Source organism: Zootoca vivipara, chromosome 4 (assembly GCF_963506605.1).
Source record: "Zootoca vivipara chromosome 4, rZooViv1.1, whole genome shotgun sequence".
NCBI lineage: Eukaryota > Metazoa > Chordata > Lepidosauria > Squamata > Lacertidae > Zootoca > Zootoca vivipara.
In genome coordinates, this window is record NC_083279.1 from 9676504 (window position 1) to 9696131 (window position 19628).

Genomic DNA, 19628 nt, shown 5'->3' on the forward strand with positions numbered 1-19628 from the left:
AAGCAATTGCTTCGAATGGCGGCTGCTTTCTAACTTTTATGTTCTGCACGGGCTAGAAACTTCCTTTTAAAAAGAAAAAGAAACACCTTGCGAATGTGGGGCTCCTGGCAGCCGTGTGTGTGTGTGTGTGTGTGTGTGTGTGTGTGTGTGTGTGTGTGTGTGTGTGTGGACCAGCCAGCAACACTTTGTATGTATTAACCTTGGACTAATGGAAATTATATCCAGTGAATTGATGGCTAGGGGTTATATAATAGTATAATTTATGCAGTTTAACTGAAATTTAACATTGGGAAATGCCTTCCCATTTTAAACCCTTAGCTTCCTAATCAGTTTCTGCTACCTTAAAAGTATAAAAAGCAGTGTGTTGGATGGATGGCCTTGTCTTGACGGGACTCTTCATTGCTGATTTCCTGAAACTTGTTATTCAGAGCAAAGTACACATGCTGTAAAGTTATTTCCTGCCAAGTGTTAACCAAGCTAAGTTATTGCCTTGGCAAAGCTTGTTTTTATTGTGTTTCTAGGCAAGCAATTCATCTACCAGGAAAATGAAGCCAAACCTCCCTTCCCAAATAAGGCTGAGGTGTTTGGAATGCAGAGCTAAATATGTTATCTAGCTTTGGCATTTCAGTTATGAGAAAACTTTGGGCAACTCTTGGGCGATAGGTCTGCATTTTGCAACTCGCCCATCGGGGTGTTGGCGAAACTTTACCGGTTCTGAAAAGACGAATGTGCAGTGAACTGCCCACCAGAGCAGCCTTTTAATTTTAGGGCTCCCGAAGGACTTTAAGATGACAATAAACATATTTCCTGCATTCCACCATGGATTGCCCTGTACCCCTTGCTTCTGCTGAATTCACTGTATTCCTCTCCGCTCGGCAGGTCGCAGGAGTGATGATTTATACGGGGGAAGGAGGTGCACAGGGATAAGTCTAGCATTTAAACTCCCTTTAGCAATAGCTGTAGTATAGTCTTCCAGTACTCAAATTGCAGCATTTTTAAAAAATTGTGTGATTTCTTGACCAGATGGTACTCTTTGTTCTTCAACAGCTGTGCGAAAAATGTTGTGCTAGTGTCAGTAACACCTGTCGGAGCTGGAATTGACTAGTGGACTTGTCCTAGTTAGGGTTGCCAGACTCAATAGTGGACAGGACTTCTGTGCCTTTAATTGTCCTGCTCTCTTTTGAGTCTGGAAACCTTAAAGAGAAACCAGCAAACCCTTCGTTTAATTTCCCACCAAAGGGTCTGTTGGTTTCTCTTTAAGGTTTCCAGACTCAAAAGAGAGCAGGGAAATTAAAGGCACAGAAGTCCTGTCTTCTATTGAGTCTGGCAACCCGAATCCTAGTATGGGATAACTAGCTTTCGAGAGAGGAGGATAAACTTGAACCCTTCTCCTTGACACACTTATTTTGTGCATGCTTTATGGGGAAAGTATTCAAACATATAATCCCATTCCCAGGTGACTTAAATTTGTAGAACCCAGGGAAAGCTATACCGCTTGATCCTGCTTGCTATATAAACTGGCCCTTTGTTGTTGTTGTCGTTTAGTCGTGTCCGACTCTTCGTGACCCCATGGACCATAGCACGCCAGGCACTCCTGTCTTGCACTGCCTCCCGCAGTTTGGTCAAACTCATGTTTGTAGCTTCGAGAACACTGTCCAAACTGGCCCTTATTGAACCTCAATTTTACTTATTTTTTAAAACAATCATATACTGCTTAACTACAGTGTCTCCAAATGGTTTGCAAAGATGCAATAAAAAAAATCTGTTAAAACTAGAAAATTAAGCTTCAATTAAAATACCTGCTGCTGAAATAATAATAATAATAATAATAATAATAATAATAATAATAATAATAATGGCACCTACAGATTTTTATTATTAAGTTCAGTAGGGAAGGCACCTGTCTGTCCTCAACTGGAAGGGAGTTCTATAAAACTGGGACCACAGTACTGGACACCTGGTGGGATACGAGTTTGGCATTTGAGCCATGGGGGAACCATTAACAGGGGCTGCCCCCCAAGACCTCCATGATCAGGCAGGGCTATAAGGGATTAGGCGGCCCTCAAGGCATCCTGGGCCCATATTCTTGGGGCCTCGTAAATTAATGCAAGAAACTTCCTTGAACCTGGCCTGGATCCAGGAGTACAGTACCCTCCAAACTCCCAACCTGTTCTTTCAGAGGGATCGCAGCCCCATCCATAACAGGCAACTGGTCGGTCTCCAGGACACGGGAACAACCAATTCACATGGCCTCTGTCTTCCCAGGGTTCAGGCCTGGCTTCCCTGCCCCCATTTGAATCCCACCTTTTGTGATTTTCTCACATAAAAACAAAAAAAGGCAACTGATCCTTGAGCTTCTTTCATCAGGGAGACCCAATTCACAGCAAGTGTGCCCCAGGTAGCAGAGTCTGCAATTAACAGTCCCACAATAATTTATCACACGATGTCAGAAATTGCGTTTGCAGGTGGTTTAGATGAGCCTTGATGTTATGAAAGATTAAGAGCAGCACTAACACATTTGTCATTAAAAAAAGAACAGCATGCAGCAAACGTTTAGATAGTAACAGCTCTTCAATTAAATTTCTGTCCCTTGGTATGCATATAACCCGTGTGGGGTCGGGTAGCTTCAGCTAATGCGAAATGCTGCAGCTAGTTTAGTGCTGGGAGCAAACTACTGTCAACACATGACACCTGTGTTCACAAGACCTGCATGGTTTCTCATCTGCTACTGTGCCAGGTCCAGGGTTTCTGTATTGGGGTCCAAAGCCCTGAACAACCCAGGGTACCTCAATGTCCTAACCTGTGTGTCCCAGGCCAACCCCTTAGATAATCTGGGGGTGTAGTATTAGTGGTCCCCTGTGGACCAGAAGCTTGAGTCAGTTGAAGCAGTTTTATTTCAGGAGACCTTTGCACCACGGACGCAAGTTCTGTTTTGTTCTGCGATGTTTTAAAGTTGTGTTTCTAAATGTTACTTACGATGTGTTTTTGATTTTTTGTAAGCTGCTTTGAAACCCAGATGGGGTGAAAAGCGGGATATATTTTTTAAAAATAACATGAGCAAAAACTGTACAGTGACCTCTAAAGCGGGTAAAGTTGTGTTTTCTTTTCTTTTCTTTTTAATATTTGTGTAGTCACCACCATCATCCTCACCACAGCCTGAGTTTAGCCACTGCAAAATGAAGGCTTCACCCTTGCGTCGCTCTGCTTCCTTGACACTGATCAGATGCAATCATGTAGCCACAAGCCCTGTAAAGGCTACCAGTCCACCTGTCTCCCTCCAGCGCTGGCGGCCCACAATACCCCTATCATCTATTGGGCTCCATTCTTTTGTAAGTGTAGTCAATCTTCCATCTCTTCTCTGCGGCAGACACCCTCGACATTTAGGCTTAATGGCGGGACTCTTTGGCTCTGAATTCCCTTAGGGCTTTTCCCAGTAGACTAAGCATACTGTCTTAAATCCTCATCAGCAGACTCTCAATAATGACAGAATAGCATTAGGAACATCTACTTCTCCCCACCCCAAAGATTTTCCCCATCTTGCATCTGGTTTCTCTCATCTCATTGGTGTTTCGTTGGGTCTGCTAATTCTTAGTTCTTGCCAAATCCGCTCCTATCACATCTAATTAAAAGTCTCTTTGCTTTCTTCCAGGGCCCAGTGCTCTGCGTGCTTTGCAATACTCTCCAGCTCTTCCTGATCTAAATCTTTCATCAGAGATGTACAATATGGCTTAAATGTTCTATTGGCATCGCTGATTGTTTACATTTGCAGTAAATATATGTATATTCTGGTTAATTGCAAAAATCATCCAATATGATCTTGATCTTGTTCCTTTCTTTGGTAAAAAGAGGCATTTAAATTAGACCAATGAACAAATATTTTTCTGCAACTTAAACAAGAGGTGCTTATCTTGTTTTCAAATTTCCCTTGTCTTTTTATGACTGTATTAAACTGCATTGTGTGTTCAAATTCTAATCTTTTTTACTTCTAGTTTGGGAGAGGCCTAGCTACCAGGAAGAGTGTCTGAACACTGTCTCTGTGTGGTACTGAGTACATGAATGGTTTTAAAAATTCTATTTAGATGCTAACCTTTGGCTTAAAAAACAGAGCTCATATAAGCATGAAAAATTTGTATAAATACAGTTGATCGATGCTTATTGCCTATTACTTCCATATTAAAAAATTAATATACAGACACTGACCTACATAAAACTAAACATACCCTACTCTGGATAAATATGTTATGCTGTAACAGTTGGTTTGATGGAGGGTGTAGAATATTTCATAACCAACTCAGTAGCAGACTTTGGATAAGTTAAAAGTTAAAAGAGCAATCATTGAACTGATGAAGATGTATTGTAAAGAGTAAACAAATATGGACCACATTTTTACAGCATTTAAAGTTCTTCTTTTAAAATAATCAAAGAAGGTAGTTGTCAAGAGAGATGCAATACTTTCAGAAATTGAATTAAACCAGACCCAGATTTTCATAACAAGAGGTGGGATAAGGGAGTGCATCAATCTTGCTCTTTCTATACAACAGAAACTCCTCTTTGGAACACTGCATAGACTTCTAAGTGCAAACCAGAAGGCAAACTTCTAAAAAATCAATATGTCAGTGGTATCTTTCAGCTCAAAGATTAAGCAAGGATATACAAGATCAATAGCATTCCACAGCATCTTGACCAAACAAGATGGAGGCAGGATGGAGAAGGATGTTCATTCATTGTGGAAACTCTTCCTTTGGCTGCATCCTAGTACCCATCCATGTAGTTTGTTGGAAAGCTTGCTAATTCTGTAAGACACTGAATACTTTAGCACAAGAAACCTTTAACAATGGGCATTCATGGTCTTCTGTGATCAGCTGGAAGCACAATTATAACTGACGAAGCTGTTTCCCCCACAATCCTGTCTTTGTTACATTTAAAGATGTCCACAGGAACCTGGGAACTCCGGGTTTGTGTTCTTTGCACCTACACGATGCAGCCATGGTGTGAACGAATCAATTTATTTCAGTCACTGGCCAGAGTGCAGCCATGGTGTCACTCTGAAATGAAAAAGTGCAGCAGCCGATCACCGCTGCAAAAGTTTGTCTATGTGCAATGTCAGTTTGAACACATCAACAACTTTTTTTTTTTTGCATCTTTTTGTGAAAAGTCAGCCAGACCATGTTTCATACCCATGCTTTTTCCACTTAACATTCAAAGCAGGCGTGGACATATCAGTCACATAGACACCAATCAGTGAGTCATGTGGGTTTTTCAGTGCATTTCCTGCACACTTTCCCACCTCCCCTTTAGTTGTGTCTTCCTCCCCCACAAAAAGAGAATTGCAAACTATATTATTTGCGCCTCTTTGCAGAAAAAGGTGTCCCATCCTTTGATGATTTTTATTCTCTTCTTAACACTTTCACAACTCTTACACAAATCTTTCGTCTCTACAGGAGCTGCTGTTCCAATCTATAAATGAATGTCTCTAGCTTGGACACTTGTGCCATTATATCTGCAAATGACACTGTCATAACATTACATTAGGTTTGTAGTGCTCTTAAAGTGTGCCGCCGGCATGTTGTTGCAAAAGCTATGTACGAACCCAGAGTTTTTGGCACCGAGATGCTTCTTGAATCAATGAGAACACTTGGAATACCTTTTGGCAGAAATGTGAGACTTCTAAAAAAAATGGAGTTAATTTTAACCAGCTTCTGGAGCTGCTGCCATGAAGAACAGTGTATTTTGGATGTCTGTTAGACCAATACTTTGTGCATGTGAGCATAGGTGGAATTAGCCATGGTCAATTTTATTATTTGTTTAGAAATATTTGCACCCCACCTTAATGCACCAAAGGGCTCAAAAAAGTGGCTTACTAAAAATCTCACAGTAAAAATAGCATTTTAAGTCTAGTATTGGGGTCAGAAATAACATGGTGCCCTATGGTGCTGGTGCTAGGATTATTCAAGTACTGTTTCGTATCACCATCCTCTATTTTTCCTGCTCCTGCCCTGTGGCCGTTGCCTGATAACCAGCCCAGCAAAACGGAAGCTGTGTTTCTGTTAGGAAAGGACCATTTCAGTATGAGATTATGTATACAGACTCAAAATACATACAGAGTTAACAGTGCAATCTTACACCTTAGCTGTAGACCTCATTGTGTTCAGTAGGACTTGCATCTGTCAGATGTGTATGAAAGGGAGAGGGCATACTTTGTCAAGTGAAAATTTATATATTCGCCCAAATTGCAGGTATGCGTGTGTGTTAAAGTACATTTTTTGTAGGTACTGTAGTGGCCAAAGGACCATCTTCACCCTCCATTCCTTTGAGACAGGACTCTTCTTTCTCCAGTGCCAAAGTTCTCAAATGAGAGGCGCCAGAGGTCAAGCCTGGACAGAACCAAAACCAACCCTAGAAGCTGGTCCAGTCTTGAGGAACAGTGTGCTTTTCTTTATTTAGAAGCCCATGTCTTTTATACTTCACATGTATTGTTCAAACCAGGTTCATAGGTTGAGCCCTGGCTCGGCTTAAGTTCTTCCCAACCGGGTAGAGCAGGGTTTCAGCTCCTACTAATGACTCGCATGCATGTTGTATTCTCTCGCAGGCACCCAGTATAGATGAAAAAGTAGATCTTCATTTCATCGCATTAGTAAACATTGATGGCAATCTCTACGAGTTGGGTAAGAGCAATCCTTCTCTTTCAAAACGGATCACATTATCATCTACTTAATGATCAATTTTTGGTATTTTTACCTCGGATGTATAGCCTGCCAAGAATAGATAGTGATTATAAGATTGTCCAGTAAAGAATTCTCGGTCAAGTAATTATGCTCTGCCTTTCGAGAACCACAGTTAAGAAGAATTGAAGAATATTGGAACAGCTACTTTTGAAAGGGGAAAGCTGTTAACCTGATGAGCTGGCCTCCGTTTTAGTTCATATCTTGTTTCTGATTTTTTAATGTATGAGTTGGTAATGGTTTTCCCCCTACCTTGAATGTGCCATGGATTTAGAGTGACCTTTTGAAGATGTATGTTGTCTTCCATGAGCCTGTATAAAGTGAAGTCATAGGAAACTTCCAATTGCAAACCTTGTATGTGAAAGGCTGTGGATTCAGTCCCCAGAATATCTGACCAAACAATGTCTAGTAACAAGGTTAAGAGAGGCAGTTGCCTAAGACCTCAGAACTACTACTACTACTACTCCTTTGCCAAATAATATTTTATTAATTTTTACAATACATTAATCATATTCAACTCATTATTTTTCACATTTTCTCATTTTGGCTTTTTAAAGCCTTGACTTCCATCCTCCCCTTCTACTGATTTTCTGACATTTAATCTAACCTCCATACTTCCCTTATCAATCATTGAATTAAATTATAGCAAAAACTTATCACTAAAAACTAAATTACAATGTTACAGAATATTTGAAAGACAGTTGCACTCAATGTACTACGTTGGTAGGATTGCAAGAAGCTTTGTAAGACCTCAGAACTTCTAATACGCATCAGTACTGCGTCATTAGTATAACTTCTTTGATTTGAAACCATAGCACCAAAACTGTACTTCCAAAGTTTCCTAAGATCTCCTCTTATTGTACTGTCCATTTGTGGCTTATTTAGTCTGTTCAGATTGTTTGCTTTTTGAATCCTGGACCACCTAAACACAAAACACTTATGCTTTGCCACAAAAAAATATGCTCTTTATATTTTTAGATAACAATTTACCAGAATAGACTAGGGAACACAATAAAAAAAAACTTAGCTTGCAAAATGTGGGTGGTCTATGGAATGCAACCAAGAATGTGCATTGCAGAACTGACTCTTGGATTGCTGCGTATATAGAAGTCAACCATTGCAGTAAACACATTGAAAATGTCTAAAGCGCATACCTCATACGAAAATAATTTAGGGATTTGTCCGTGATGGAATAAAAATAGCTACCAAACTAAATGAATTTACCCGAGAAACTGAAAACTGGGAATGGAAGACGAAGTCTTTCCTGGCATATTTAATAGAAGCTGAGAAGTTGACTTCATGAATTTGGCCTCTGTGTTGGATAGCTTTAAAAAGTAATTGCCATGGAGGATCTGCCTATTAATCAGGTAGTTAAATTGTGCCTCCATACTTAATGGCAGTGAATGTCTGAATGTCTAAAACCAAGCATAGAAGGGCTTTTGCCTTCGTGTCCTGTTTGAACTTGGAGGCATGTGCCTGGGCCCTAGTGGTGGCAATGGAAGCTAGTCTACAGGGGATCTTGATTCATTTTATAGTAAGTTAGCATGAAAAACTCAGTAGCTTTCCATTTGCTTTGATCTGTGTACGTGTTTATAAAGGAAGAACTAGAACAATGCCCAACTCCCAAGACTAACTCTGTCAGTGGAATTGGTATATGCTGTTAATGCATAGCCATTGACATTTTTGTTCCAACAAGCTTTCACAGCTGGATGGATCGGTCTCTGCCATAGTTCGTAGAATAATGGAATTTTAGACCTGGAAAAGCCCCTGAGGATCATCTAGTCCAACCCCCTGCAATGCAGGAATTTGTAGCTATCCCAGATGTCCATTTTCTGTTGTTTCTAAACTTCCTGTTTTGTTTTGGGGTTTTTTGTGCAGTTTTGTAGCTATTTTTAGCAGGGTTTATTACATGTTATACATTGCCTTGGGGCATATGTTGTGGAAGGTGATTAATTAATAGTTATAATAATGATAATGATGATTTTAAATCTTGGCTACTTGTACAAATTTAACTACAGTGGTACCTCAACTTACAAACGACTCGACAACCGAATTTTTCGACTTACGAATGGGGATAATGGCCGCACGCTTATGAATGTCTCGACATCCCAAAAAACCCTGTGGCGGTTTTAGATAGGGATTTTTCGACTTACGAATTGTTAGATAGGGTTGCTTCGACTTATGAATTTTTCCGTTTCCAATGCATTCCTATGGGAAATTGCGTTTCCAATGGCGTTTTTTTGACTTACGAATTTTTCAACTTACGAAGGTGCCTTCGGAACGGATTAAATTCGTAAGTCGAGGCACCACTGTATAGTACTTAATTTTCCCTAGCCCTGTTATTTCATTGTATAGTGGGGAAAATATCAAAGGATTAAATGACCTTAAAACTTATTTTATGGGATCACATGAGGTGGTGTATTTGCCCCATGAAGAAGATAGGCCATGTCAAATTTACTACCTAATGCTTTCTACATAAATTCTTAAGAATTTTCTTTCTGTATTTTCCAACAGATGGACGGAAGCCTTTCCCAATAAACCATGGGCAATCTAGTGATGACACTTTTTTAGAGGTAGGAATATTGTTTCGTATCACCAGGCTTTGACACTTCTTATAGCAGAGCTGTTGTGGGTGGTATGAAGTATTTACTAAGTTTGTGAAATGGCTGTTGTAGAATATAGTATAAATTTAGAGGAGCTTCAAATTGCCAGTACTGCTAGAAGCTGGGCATTCTGAATATTGTTTTCTACTTGGTATTATCATTATGCTCAGTCTTCAGTCAAAATTCCTGGAAAACAAATGCAGAACTGTTCTCACCACTCCTAATGTTAGTTAGGCAATGATTGATCAATTTCAGTTTTGTTTGTGTTGCAGAATAGATGACACATCTTTATTGTTTCTTTCCTCTTGCTAGGATGCAGTAGAAGTATGCAAGAAATTCATGGAACGTGATCCAGATGAATTAAGGTTCAATGCAATTGCTCTAGCAGCTGCCTAAATTATTCTTGCACAAGGACAGAAACTGCCTAACGTATTGTAACAGAATAATGCTTTTGCCATAAATCAGTGATACAATTTTTGATACCATGCAAATAACATGTTGATGTGGATTAAACTTCAAATTTGTCCTTTACCTCATGTGGCTTGTTTCTTTTAGAGTATTTTGAATGATTGCATGAATGCATTCCAGAAGAGCAGCTGTGTAAATAGCACAACATAATGAAAAGCGCCATGGACCCAGTTCACAGGTTTTGTGGTTTTTTTTTTTCTGAGAGCAGGCAATCCTGATCATCCTCTTACATAGCACAGCAAAAAAATTCACCTGATGCTGTCTAACTTGGCTATCTTGGATGTGGCTCATAGCAGTTTCTCTGACTGCAGCAGCTAGAGAAAGCTTCACCACTATAAAGGAAATTGCTGCAGGCACAATGCAGTTCTCAACATGAATGTGCAACAAAAGGAAGGTCAAGACAACTCCTGTTTGCAGAGTAACTGATCTGGTCTTACGGGTTATTGCATGGACTTTTGGTAAGCTGTTGCCAACTTCGTAAGATGCTGTTAAGGGAGCAGTCCTGTACACAAGAAGCTCATATATGTTAATCCAGTGTAAAGTTACACCAGGTCCAAACCCCATTCAGGAGCAAGGCTACTTGCTCTCAGCTGAGCTGGCCCAAATCTGTCAGAAGGGAAAACAAGCTTTTGAAAGGGTTTGACTTTCTGCATTCTGGGGTTGCTCTTAACCGCAGTAGGTCTTAGAACTGACTCCGTGTAAACAGACCGTATTAATAACATATGCCACACACCTCTGAAATGTTACAGGTAGGTAGCTGTGTTGGTCTGAGTCGAAGCAAAATAAAAAAATTCCTTCAGTAGCACCTTAAAGACCAACTAAGTTTATATTTTGGTATGAGCTTTCGTGTGCATGCACACTTCTTCAGATACACTAGAAACAGAAGTGTCAGACCCTATATATATATATATATATATATATATATATATATATATATATATATATACCCCGTATATTCCGGTGTATAAGACGACTGGGCGTATAAGACGACCCCCAACCTTTCCAGTTAAAATATAGAGTTTGGGATATACTCACTGTATAAGAAATACGACCCAGCGTATAAGACGACCCCTGACTTTTGAGAAGATTTTCCTGGGTTAAAAAGTAGTCTTATACGCAGGAATATACTGTATATATATAGGGTCTGACACTTCTGTTTCTAGTGTATCTGAAGAAGTGTGCATGCACACGAAAGCTCATACCAAAATATAAACTTAGTTGGTCTTTAAGGTGCTACTGAAGGAATTTTTTTATTTTACCTCTGAAATGAACACAGGTTTTAATGGCAAATGACTCTAATAACATGGGCTAGAGCTTCCTCAACCTCGGCCCTCCAGATGTTTTGAGACTACAATTGCCATCATCCCTTATCACCGGTCCTGCTAGCTAGGGATCATGGGAGTTGTAGGCCAAAAACATCCGGAGGGCCGAGGTTGAGGAAGTCTGGGTTAGTGCTATCCCTGCCAATGAGGAATATTAATATCTCTGACCAATTCATTAATATTGCTACCCTTTCTATACCTCTTCCCCCCCATTGACTTTTCATCTTAATCCTGGTGCATAAAGATTAATAAGAGGATACAGCCTTTCTGAAGTTTTTATATCTCCTATGATGACACTGTATATTAAATAGCCAGCTACTGGACTGAAGAAGAAGATCATAATTGTATTGTGTCTTAATAAAGTCACTGACTTTCTTTCTTTTATATGCTTGTGATTAGTTTCAATCTTATACCCTCGTACCTGGCAGTGAGTCCTGCTGAATTTAATGAGACATACTTCTAAATACATATGTATAGGATTGCACTGTGTTGTTGTTTTTAAAAGCAAACTCTCGGAAGTTGGGCTATTAACAAATATTTGTATCTAAGGGGAAAGGAACTGTGAGAGGTGACAGAATAGTAACATTTTGTTGCACAAAAACAAACCCAACAGAAGAATTTACAAGGGCTCGATTTCAAATACAAAAAACCCTCCCTTTTATAAATGCTTCTATGTCTTGTTCCTCTTGCTATTGGAGAGTTCTGTATGGAAAGACGACTGTCTGGAATGTAGGATGCTTTGGCTAAGATACCAAGCTATCAAGTTGGAAGAGTAGATAGCTGAGATTGTCAGTCTCCCTTTCTTTACTCTCCCCCTTGCCTTGCCCCTGTAACCTCCAGCTGACCTAGTGACTCGAGGAAAATGAAAGTTAGAATGTCTCTTTGAAATGAGCATATACTGTATGGCAGGGGTAGACAACCTAAGGCCCAGATGCCAGATGCGGCCCAATCTTCTCAATCCAGCCCACGGACAGTCCAGCAATCAATGTGTTTTTACATGAGTAGAATGTGTCCTTTTATTTAAAATGCATCTCTGGGTTGTTTGTGGGGCCTGCCTGGTGTTTTTACATGAGTAGAATGTGTGCTTTTATTTAAAGTGCATCTCTGGGTTGTTTGTGGGGCATAGGAATTTGTTCATCCCCCCCCCCTCAAAATATAGACCGGCCCACCACATGGTCTGAGGGATGGTGGACCAGCCTACGGCTGAAAAATGTTGCTGACACCTGCTGTATGGCATTCAGAACGATTTTGGAACGCATGCATTTGGGTTTTTTTGTTTTTGTTTTTTTAAATAGTAACTAATAAAATGACTTGTTCCAATTTGCTACAGAACGAATGACCCCTGTGATAAATTACAGTACTGTATGTAAATTCTCGAAAAGGAGAACTTACTGGATCACAGCAGTCTTTCCACAACACATTTGCTCTACGGAAGGCAATTAAAAGAATTCTTGTAATACCTGAGTTCAGACAAAACAGGGTTGTCCCTTCAACATACTTTGCTTAAACATGAGCTGTAAAAGAATGAAAATTTGTGGTAACTGCAACTACCTTATATTATTTGATAGCAACTGAGATAGAATGTTGGAGTGCCTAAAATAACATTTTACATCAGTATGAAGTATCCAGGCACTTAGACTTTTATGTTGCAATTGCATCTAGGAGGAGTTCAATTTCTTTATTTTATTTTTAAAGATGTTTTATTTGTTGTTACTGGGTTCAGGTAGGGAGGGGATGGAAGCTTAACAATTTTCAAAAGTTGATATGCATCGCCTTGGAATATCAGTGGAATTAATTTATTCCTGTTTATACATTGTTTACCTTTAAGCTTAAATATGTGAAAGATACATACGGTTGGAGAAATATAGAGGACATATACATTGGCTCAGGAACAAGTGAAGCATTGGAATCTACATCTTTGAATGGGGCTGAGCACCTGGGGTGATCACAAGATGCTGTGAATCTCTCCTCTGACATCTGCTCTTGTTGGGTTTTCCAAGGCAACAAAAGCCATGATTGATACAGACACAGTAAACAGAATGCCTTCCGTTCCCGACGTGACTGCCACAAAGGCCTGCATTCTTACATGCAGTGACAAAAAACCTCAATCCCTTGGTTTATATTGGTGTTGGAATAAAAATAAGCCCTGCCTTGTCTCACGGAAGTATGATAAGGATGATGATATACTGTGTTCAGTTCCGATAAGGAAGCTGCGTTTGTGGGCGCAGTACTGGTCCAAAGTTTACAACAACACAATGATAGCTTCCCTGCCCGCTACCATCCCTGAATTTCCAGAAACTGCCTTCTAGAACTATTACTATTCTTTATTCAATTTGTATGCCACTTTTCATCCGAAGAGCACAGGGTTGTTCACAATTATAAACATACCAAATGAAAACACAAAAATACACAATATGTGCAAAATGAACCAATAGCCCCTCTCACCACGGACACATTTAAAAGGCAATGGAATGTTAATCAGCCAAGGGTCTAGCTGATGAACATTTTCGCCTAGCATCTAAAAATATATAATGAAGGTGCCGGGGAACCTCTGGAGACCGCATTCCACAAACGGGGAGCCACTAAAAAATAAATAAAAGGCCAGTTCTCATGTTGCCACCCTTCGGACCTCTCATGGAAGGAGGCACACATAAAAGAGCCTCAGAATATGATCTTAGGGTCTGACAGTTCATATGGGCTGAGGCAGTCAATGACAACATTGTGGTCCTGAGCTGTTTTAAGGCTTTATAGGTCAAAACCAGCACTTGGAATTGTGCCTGGGAGCTAACTGGCAGCCAGGGCAGGGTGGAATCTAGACACATTAAAAAGCGCTGTTAAAATGCTTTTTAAAAAAGGTGTTTCGGAAAATATATTGAATTTGCCAGAAGCTCACCATCACCATCTAGTGTCACATTTGTAAAAAATAAAAAGGGGTAAAAGGTAAAGGACTCCTGGACGGTTAAGTCCAGTCAAAGGCGACTATGGGGTTGCGGTGCTCATCTCGCTTTTCAACGGAGCCGACGTTTGTCCACAGACAGCTTTCCGGGTCATGTGGTCAGCAGAACTAAACCGCTTCTGGCTCAACGGAGCACCGTGATGGAAACCAGAACGCACGAAAATGCCGTTTACCTTCCCACTGCAGCAGTACCTATTTATCTACTTGCACTGGCGTGCTTTCGAACTGCTAGGTTGGCAGGAGCTGGGACAGAGCAATGGGAGCTCACTCGGTTGCAGGGAATTGAACCGCCGACCTTCTGAGTGGCAAGCCCAAGAGGCTCCGTGGTTTAGACCACAGCACCACCCGCACCCCTGTCACATTTGTATGATGCACTTAAAACACACTTAAAATGCATTTGCAGCTGTATAGCTGAGTCTCCAAGATGGCTCAAGCTGTCTTGTCCCAGTGAGGAACCTGGCCTCTGAAACGCCTTCAGAGGCAGCCATGCTTCCTCCTGCCAGCCAGGATGGTTTGCATGAGGAAGATCTGCTTATCTTTGGGTTGGGGGGTCATCCTGCAGCGAACGGTGACCACTCCAAGGCCGAACAGCGCTTTCCAAATGAACCAAGCACCTGATCGCTGCGGGCTTGCTAGGTTAGGTCTAGGCCGCTGATGCAGCAGCACTTGACCACAAGTAAAAAAATTTTTAAAACCCTGCAATGAGGCTCTATCCAGGCGCCGTGCCGCTTTTTCGCAGGGAGGGGGCGCCGCCGCATAAGGCGCCGCGGTTCCCTTCCTTTAAGGAGAGACCGAGAAGGTCCTCGGAGGAGCGCGGCTGCCGTTGCCTTACCTGCCGCCAGGTGGGAGTCGCGCCTCCGCCGTCCCCCGGGGAAGTTGGCCAAAGTTTGCCCGCGGCTGACGGCTGGAGCGCCGGCCGGAGGTAGGTGGTGGTGGAGGTGGAGGAAAAGGAGTGGGGCGGGCGCGCCTTTCCTAGCGGGACGCCGCGGAGAGCGCGCGCGGGGAAAGGGGCTGCCGTGGCTGCGGCGAAACTGCGCCTGAGGGGTCCCCGGTTGCGAGGCGCCGCAGCGCAAGAGCCGGGCGTTTTTGGGGAGGGAAAGGGCGCGTCGCGGCGGGGCTGGAGCGCGCCAAGGGGGCTGAGGCGCGAGAGTGGCGGCGGCGGCGGCTGAGCCCCTCGCTTCTCGCTGAGGTAACGGTGGCGACACCCCTCCCCAAACTTTGCCCCCCCTTTCCTTTTTCTTTTTACGCTTGCCGTAAAAACTTCGCGTGGTGGAGAGGCTGTGAGGGCGGCGACTTGGCGACGCCTCCTGAGCGGGTGGGGTTTCCCCCCTCGGCGTCCCCGTTTCCCTCGGTGGCGGGGCGCTTCTGACAAGCCTTCTCCTCCTGCTTCTTCTTCTTCCTCAGCACCGGAGTCCCGCCGCGCCTTCCTCTCTCTTGCCGGCCATGGAGAGCAGAGAGGATGCCGAGGGCGCCGGGGGCGGCGAGGGCGCCTTTGCCGAAGCTCGCCGCTGGGTGGAGGTAAGAGAGCCGCGCGGGCGGGGTCCCGTCCCGCAGGTAGAAAAGCTGGGCAATGGGGAGGGGGAGAGAGACTTGTTTTTTTGTCGTGAGCATTTATAGATATTGCCCTTTACAAGTACCAAGGCCCGACCCGAGCGCATGAAGGCTGCTTCTCCCTCTCTTTCTCCCCGTCCTCCTCCTTGCCCTGGCATTGCCCACACTTCTTCATCAGAGAGGCGATATTTTAAAATGGGGAGATGGGTGGAAAAGAGAACGGAACGGGGAAATGGTCTTTAGCAAAATACAGAGTAAATCACCCTCCAGATTTACCGTTTGCGTTCATAAAACAAAAGTTATTGGTTCAACTTTTCAAAAAATAATTAGTGGTTTTGTGTGTGTGTGTGTGTGTGTGTGTGTGTGTGTGTGTGTGTGTGTGTGTGTTACAAACAGGTACACTTCTCCTCTCTCCTTTCCATTCAGAAGTCTCAAAAAGTTTTGTAGCCTGGAAAAAGCCAGTGTGATTCTTCTGAAACAAAAGTTGCACATACTGCATTCCCTTGAGTACCCCCAGGGGGGGAAACGCACTGCTCCTTGCAGGGGTTTGGGTGTAGCACTTAACTTGCAAAAAGTGGAGTGGCTGGCTGGCCCCTTGGTCATGCAACCTTCCTGCAAGCGCCTAGCACCAATTCCAGATGTGCCTGGTGGGGATTTGAGGAGGTAAAGGTATATTTGCTTGCATACCGGTACATACACCCTGTCCTTTCATGCCTTGTTAAATAACAGGGTGGGGACAGCCCCTTTAACTACTGTCATACTTGGAAAACACACTCTAGGTATGCTGTGGGTAAAACTGAAGGGAGCTGGGATGTGGGCCTTACGGATATCAGGAAGGGCCACCCAACTTTTTCTCCTCTAGTATGAGCACTAGTTTCAGATGTGTATCCAGGTGTTGGTTAGGTTGGCCCTGCCAAGGGCGCAGGCCCAGTTTCAAAAATTGCAGCTTCTCCACTTTGGCTTGGAGTGAGCCCATCCACCCATCTGTGCTCTCCCTGGGCTGCTCCTCTGCTGCCCTGGGCAACTGAGCGAGGCACACAAGCTCCTCTGGGCACCTTGGCAGAGAGTGCAAGGGGCGGAGGGGTGCCGATACAGCTCCTTGTCAAAGGAGCCTGGGTATTGCTCTGACTATGTTTTTTTTGCCATTTGAGAGCTCAGCCACAGGTTCTTGGGTGGAGCCTTTGCTCAAATTAAGCAGAGATTTTGTGGAATTTTTGATGGGGTTAATGCGATATTCATTAGCTCACTTGGAAATAAGGCCCACTGGATTTTGTAGGAATAACTTTGGAGTATGTGTACCAAGTTGGAGTTGCTTCTGTGTTGCGATTGCTGGATCCCCTGTTATGTAGGCATATCCTTTTAATGTTATAGGAAAGTTTCTTATTACAGGATATTTAGGTTCTGTGGAATAGGTGTTTGAGGCTGTAGCACCACTCCCACCACCCCAGCTGTTGTTGGACCACAGCTTCCATTATCCCTATCTATTGGCTACACCGGCTGTGGCTGATGGGAGTAGTAGTCTGTCAGCAACAACTAGAGGGGCACGGCTTTCTTGCTCTAGAACAGGGTTTCCCATACTTGGGTCTCCAGCTGTTTTTGGACTACAATTCCCACCATCCCCTGACCACTGCTCCTGCTAACTAGGGATGGTGGGAGTTGTATTCTCAAAAACAGCTGGAGACCCAAGTGTGGGAAACACCGCTCTAGAACAAACAACTTCCCAAGAGGTCTTGCAGTCCATGGAAGCCTGTTTCCCACAATAAATTTCCTAGCCTTTAAGGTACTCGAAGATGACTTGTTGGAACATACAGTGCGTCTCATGCATGTCCTTTTACACCTCGGTGAATTGCATTCGGTATCCATTATTTTCCACATGGCAACTTCAGGAAAACAGTGCCTTCAGTTAAAGTTTGGTTTAGAAACTCAGGCATTTCTTGGCCTTGATAAGCAGGCTGCCGTTATTGGGAGTTGCTCATTAAGAATGCAGAGAATGAAGAATCCTGCTCAGGTGCAGATGGTTAAGTTAGATGGCCTTCAGATCTGGTTTAACTTTCCCCTTAAATGTTCTCAAATGAACAACGGGATTTGGGAGGGTGCATTCCTTTCCACTTAGCAAAGCATATATTAAATTTTGTGGCAGGGATTGGATCTGTGTGCTGTTCTTAAGGGGGCAATTCAGTTGTCAACCTGAACTAATGTAGTCCTGCCAAGGACAATGGAATTGCACTTGTGGGAGAAATTTGACAGCCGATTCCGGAAAAGAGCCTAGCTTATGCTTGGAACTCAAGTAGTTGAGAGAGGTGATGCTCTATAAAGTTAACAAGGTGTCTTGGTGGCTCAGTTCGGCAGAAGCCAACTGCTAAGTACTTTTGAACATCCCCAATAGTTGCAGGCACCTGTGTACTTTCGGAAAGTGGCACTTAAGTTCTGCTGTAAAACTATTCACAGTTCTCAAAGAAAATTATTTGCAACTCCAGGAATTTCTGTCCATAGGTACTTTACTAGGTTTCTAAAAGGGAGGGGAAAGGGAAACACTTCCCCCCTTGCCCCCCCTCTTCTGTTTCAGGAAATGAATAAACTGGAATTTTAAGTGTATTCCCATGGCTTGTCCTGTTTCAGGTAGTAGAATTTCTCAGCAAGTAGACTCTGAGCCTACAGGTTTATGGCACCTATGTGGGAAATGTGAAGACTGGGCTTACAGGTGTGCTGGGATGCAGAGTGTAATTGTAGTGTTAACTACAATTGACTTTATATCAAGTGAGAGTGGAGCTACAACTCTGAAAGTAAAGATGGGGCTTATGATCCCCTGTTTGCCCCATAGCACTAAAAATGAACTGAGATGGGCACTAGCAGGGAGAATCATACTTCTGCCCTGAATTGCTTTCAAACTCTCGAAACAGATTTTTTAAAACTTGCTTATTTGCAACCATAGTGTTTGAAAAAGGAATATTGCTTCAAAAAAGTGAAGTTAATGGGTCGATAAGATAATTGAATTTTTCTTTATCCTCAAGGAGTTTGTGTACTATTTTAGGATACAGGAGGATTTTTCCTTTGATGGATATCTATTAATAACTGCGGCTTTTCCCTTTTACCCTGGAACTAATAATAAAAAAAACCCCAGCAATTTAGGTTGCAATCTGAATTCAATAGGACTTTCTTCTGAGTAGGCTGGTTAGGATTACAGTCTTATTTGTTGATATTTGTAGAATAATAATAATAATAATAATAATATATTTATACCCCGTCCATCTGGCTGGGTTTCCCCATCCACTCTGGGCTGCTTCCAACAGAATATTAAAATACAATTATCTATTAAACATTAAAAGCTTCCCTAAACATGGCTGCCTTCAGATGTCTTCTAAAAGTCTGGTAGTTGTTTGTTGCAGCTAGTTTTTGCTTTCTTCATGATGCACATTAAAATTCAGTATAATTACATAGTCTGGTCTTATCTTACGTATGCTCTATGATTTAAGTTAGGAGGTGAATTTAGCCACAGATAGTTTTTAAAGCTTCGGGAGAGTACCTGGATAACTTGGGCTCTGGTATTGGTATTTGGGCCATGATGTCAACTGCAATGTATTTCCTTAATTTGATTATGGAGACACCACAGAAGCTGCAGCCAACCAGAGTGAAGAATCTATTAGCGCCCCCCCCCCCCCATTTTATGGAGAAATGGGACCTTGCAATTCTTGATGGGAAGCATAACAAGTAAGAAGTAGTGTTTAGCTTTTGCAATTAACTCCTGCTGGTTCCACTTGCCAAGTAAAGACATTTGCAAAGAGGCCTTGCCCCATTTCTTACCTTTGCAGGCAATTTCTTTTTTAATCAGTAAATGAGTTTCCACCTTAGAGGTATCCTCAATACAGCTGCTAAATGAACTTCATGTACTTACTTCTTATTATTATTTCATTAAATTTGTATACTGCCCTTCATCCATAAATCTCGGGGGGTTCACAACGTAAAAATAAAAAAATTGCAAAATGCATAATAAAAACAAGAACAAAAA

The 19628-nt window shown here is 42.3% G+C and overlaps 2 protein-coding genes across 4 annotated transcripts in view; both read left to right on the forward strand.

Annotated features, from left to right (window-relative positions):
* The window catches only part of UCHL3 (ubiquitin C-terminal hydrolase L3), a 28298-nt gene extending 18442 nt beyond the window's left edge, over positions 1-9856 (forward strand). Inside the window, exons 6-9 of one of the 2 annotated variants that reach the window (XM_060273329.1) lie at positions 3132-3329; positions 6590-6665; positions 9237-9295; positions 9638-9856. In XM_060273329.1, the coding sequence (XP_060129312.1) occupies positions 3132-3329; positions 6590-6665; positions 9237-9295; positions 9638-9721 (417 nt within the window). In that variant the 3' untranslated portion in view covers positions 9722-9856. The remainder of the gene's footprint in view (positions 1-3131; positions 3330-6589; positions 6666-9236; positions 9296-9637) is intronic. The other variant, XM_035115667.2, reaches the window with a different exon arrangement.
* Positions 9857-14921: 5065 nt separating this feature from the next.
* The window catches only part of LMO7 (LIM domain 7), a 144048-nt gene continuing 139341 nt past the window's right edge, over positions 14922-19628 (forward strand). The window contains exons 1-2 of one of the 2 annotated variants that reach the window (XM_035115708.2): positions 14922-14993; positions 15476-15589. In XM_035115708.2, the coding sequence (XP_034971599.2) occupies positions 15515-15589 (75 nt within the window). In that variant the 5' untranslated portion in view covers positions 14922-14993; positions 15476-15514. Of the gene's footprint in view, positions 14994-15035; positions 15261-15475; positions 15590-19628 lie in introns of those variants that run through there. The other variant, XM_060273330.1, reaches the window with a different exon arrangement.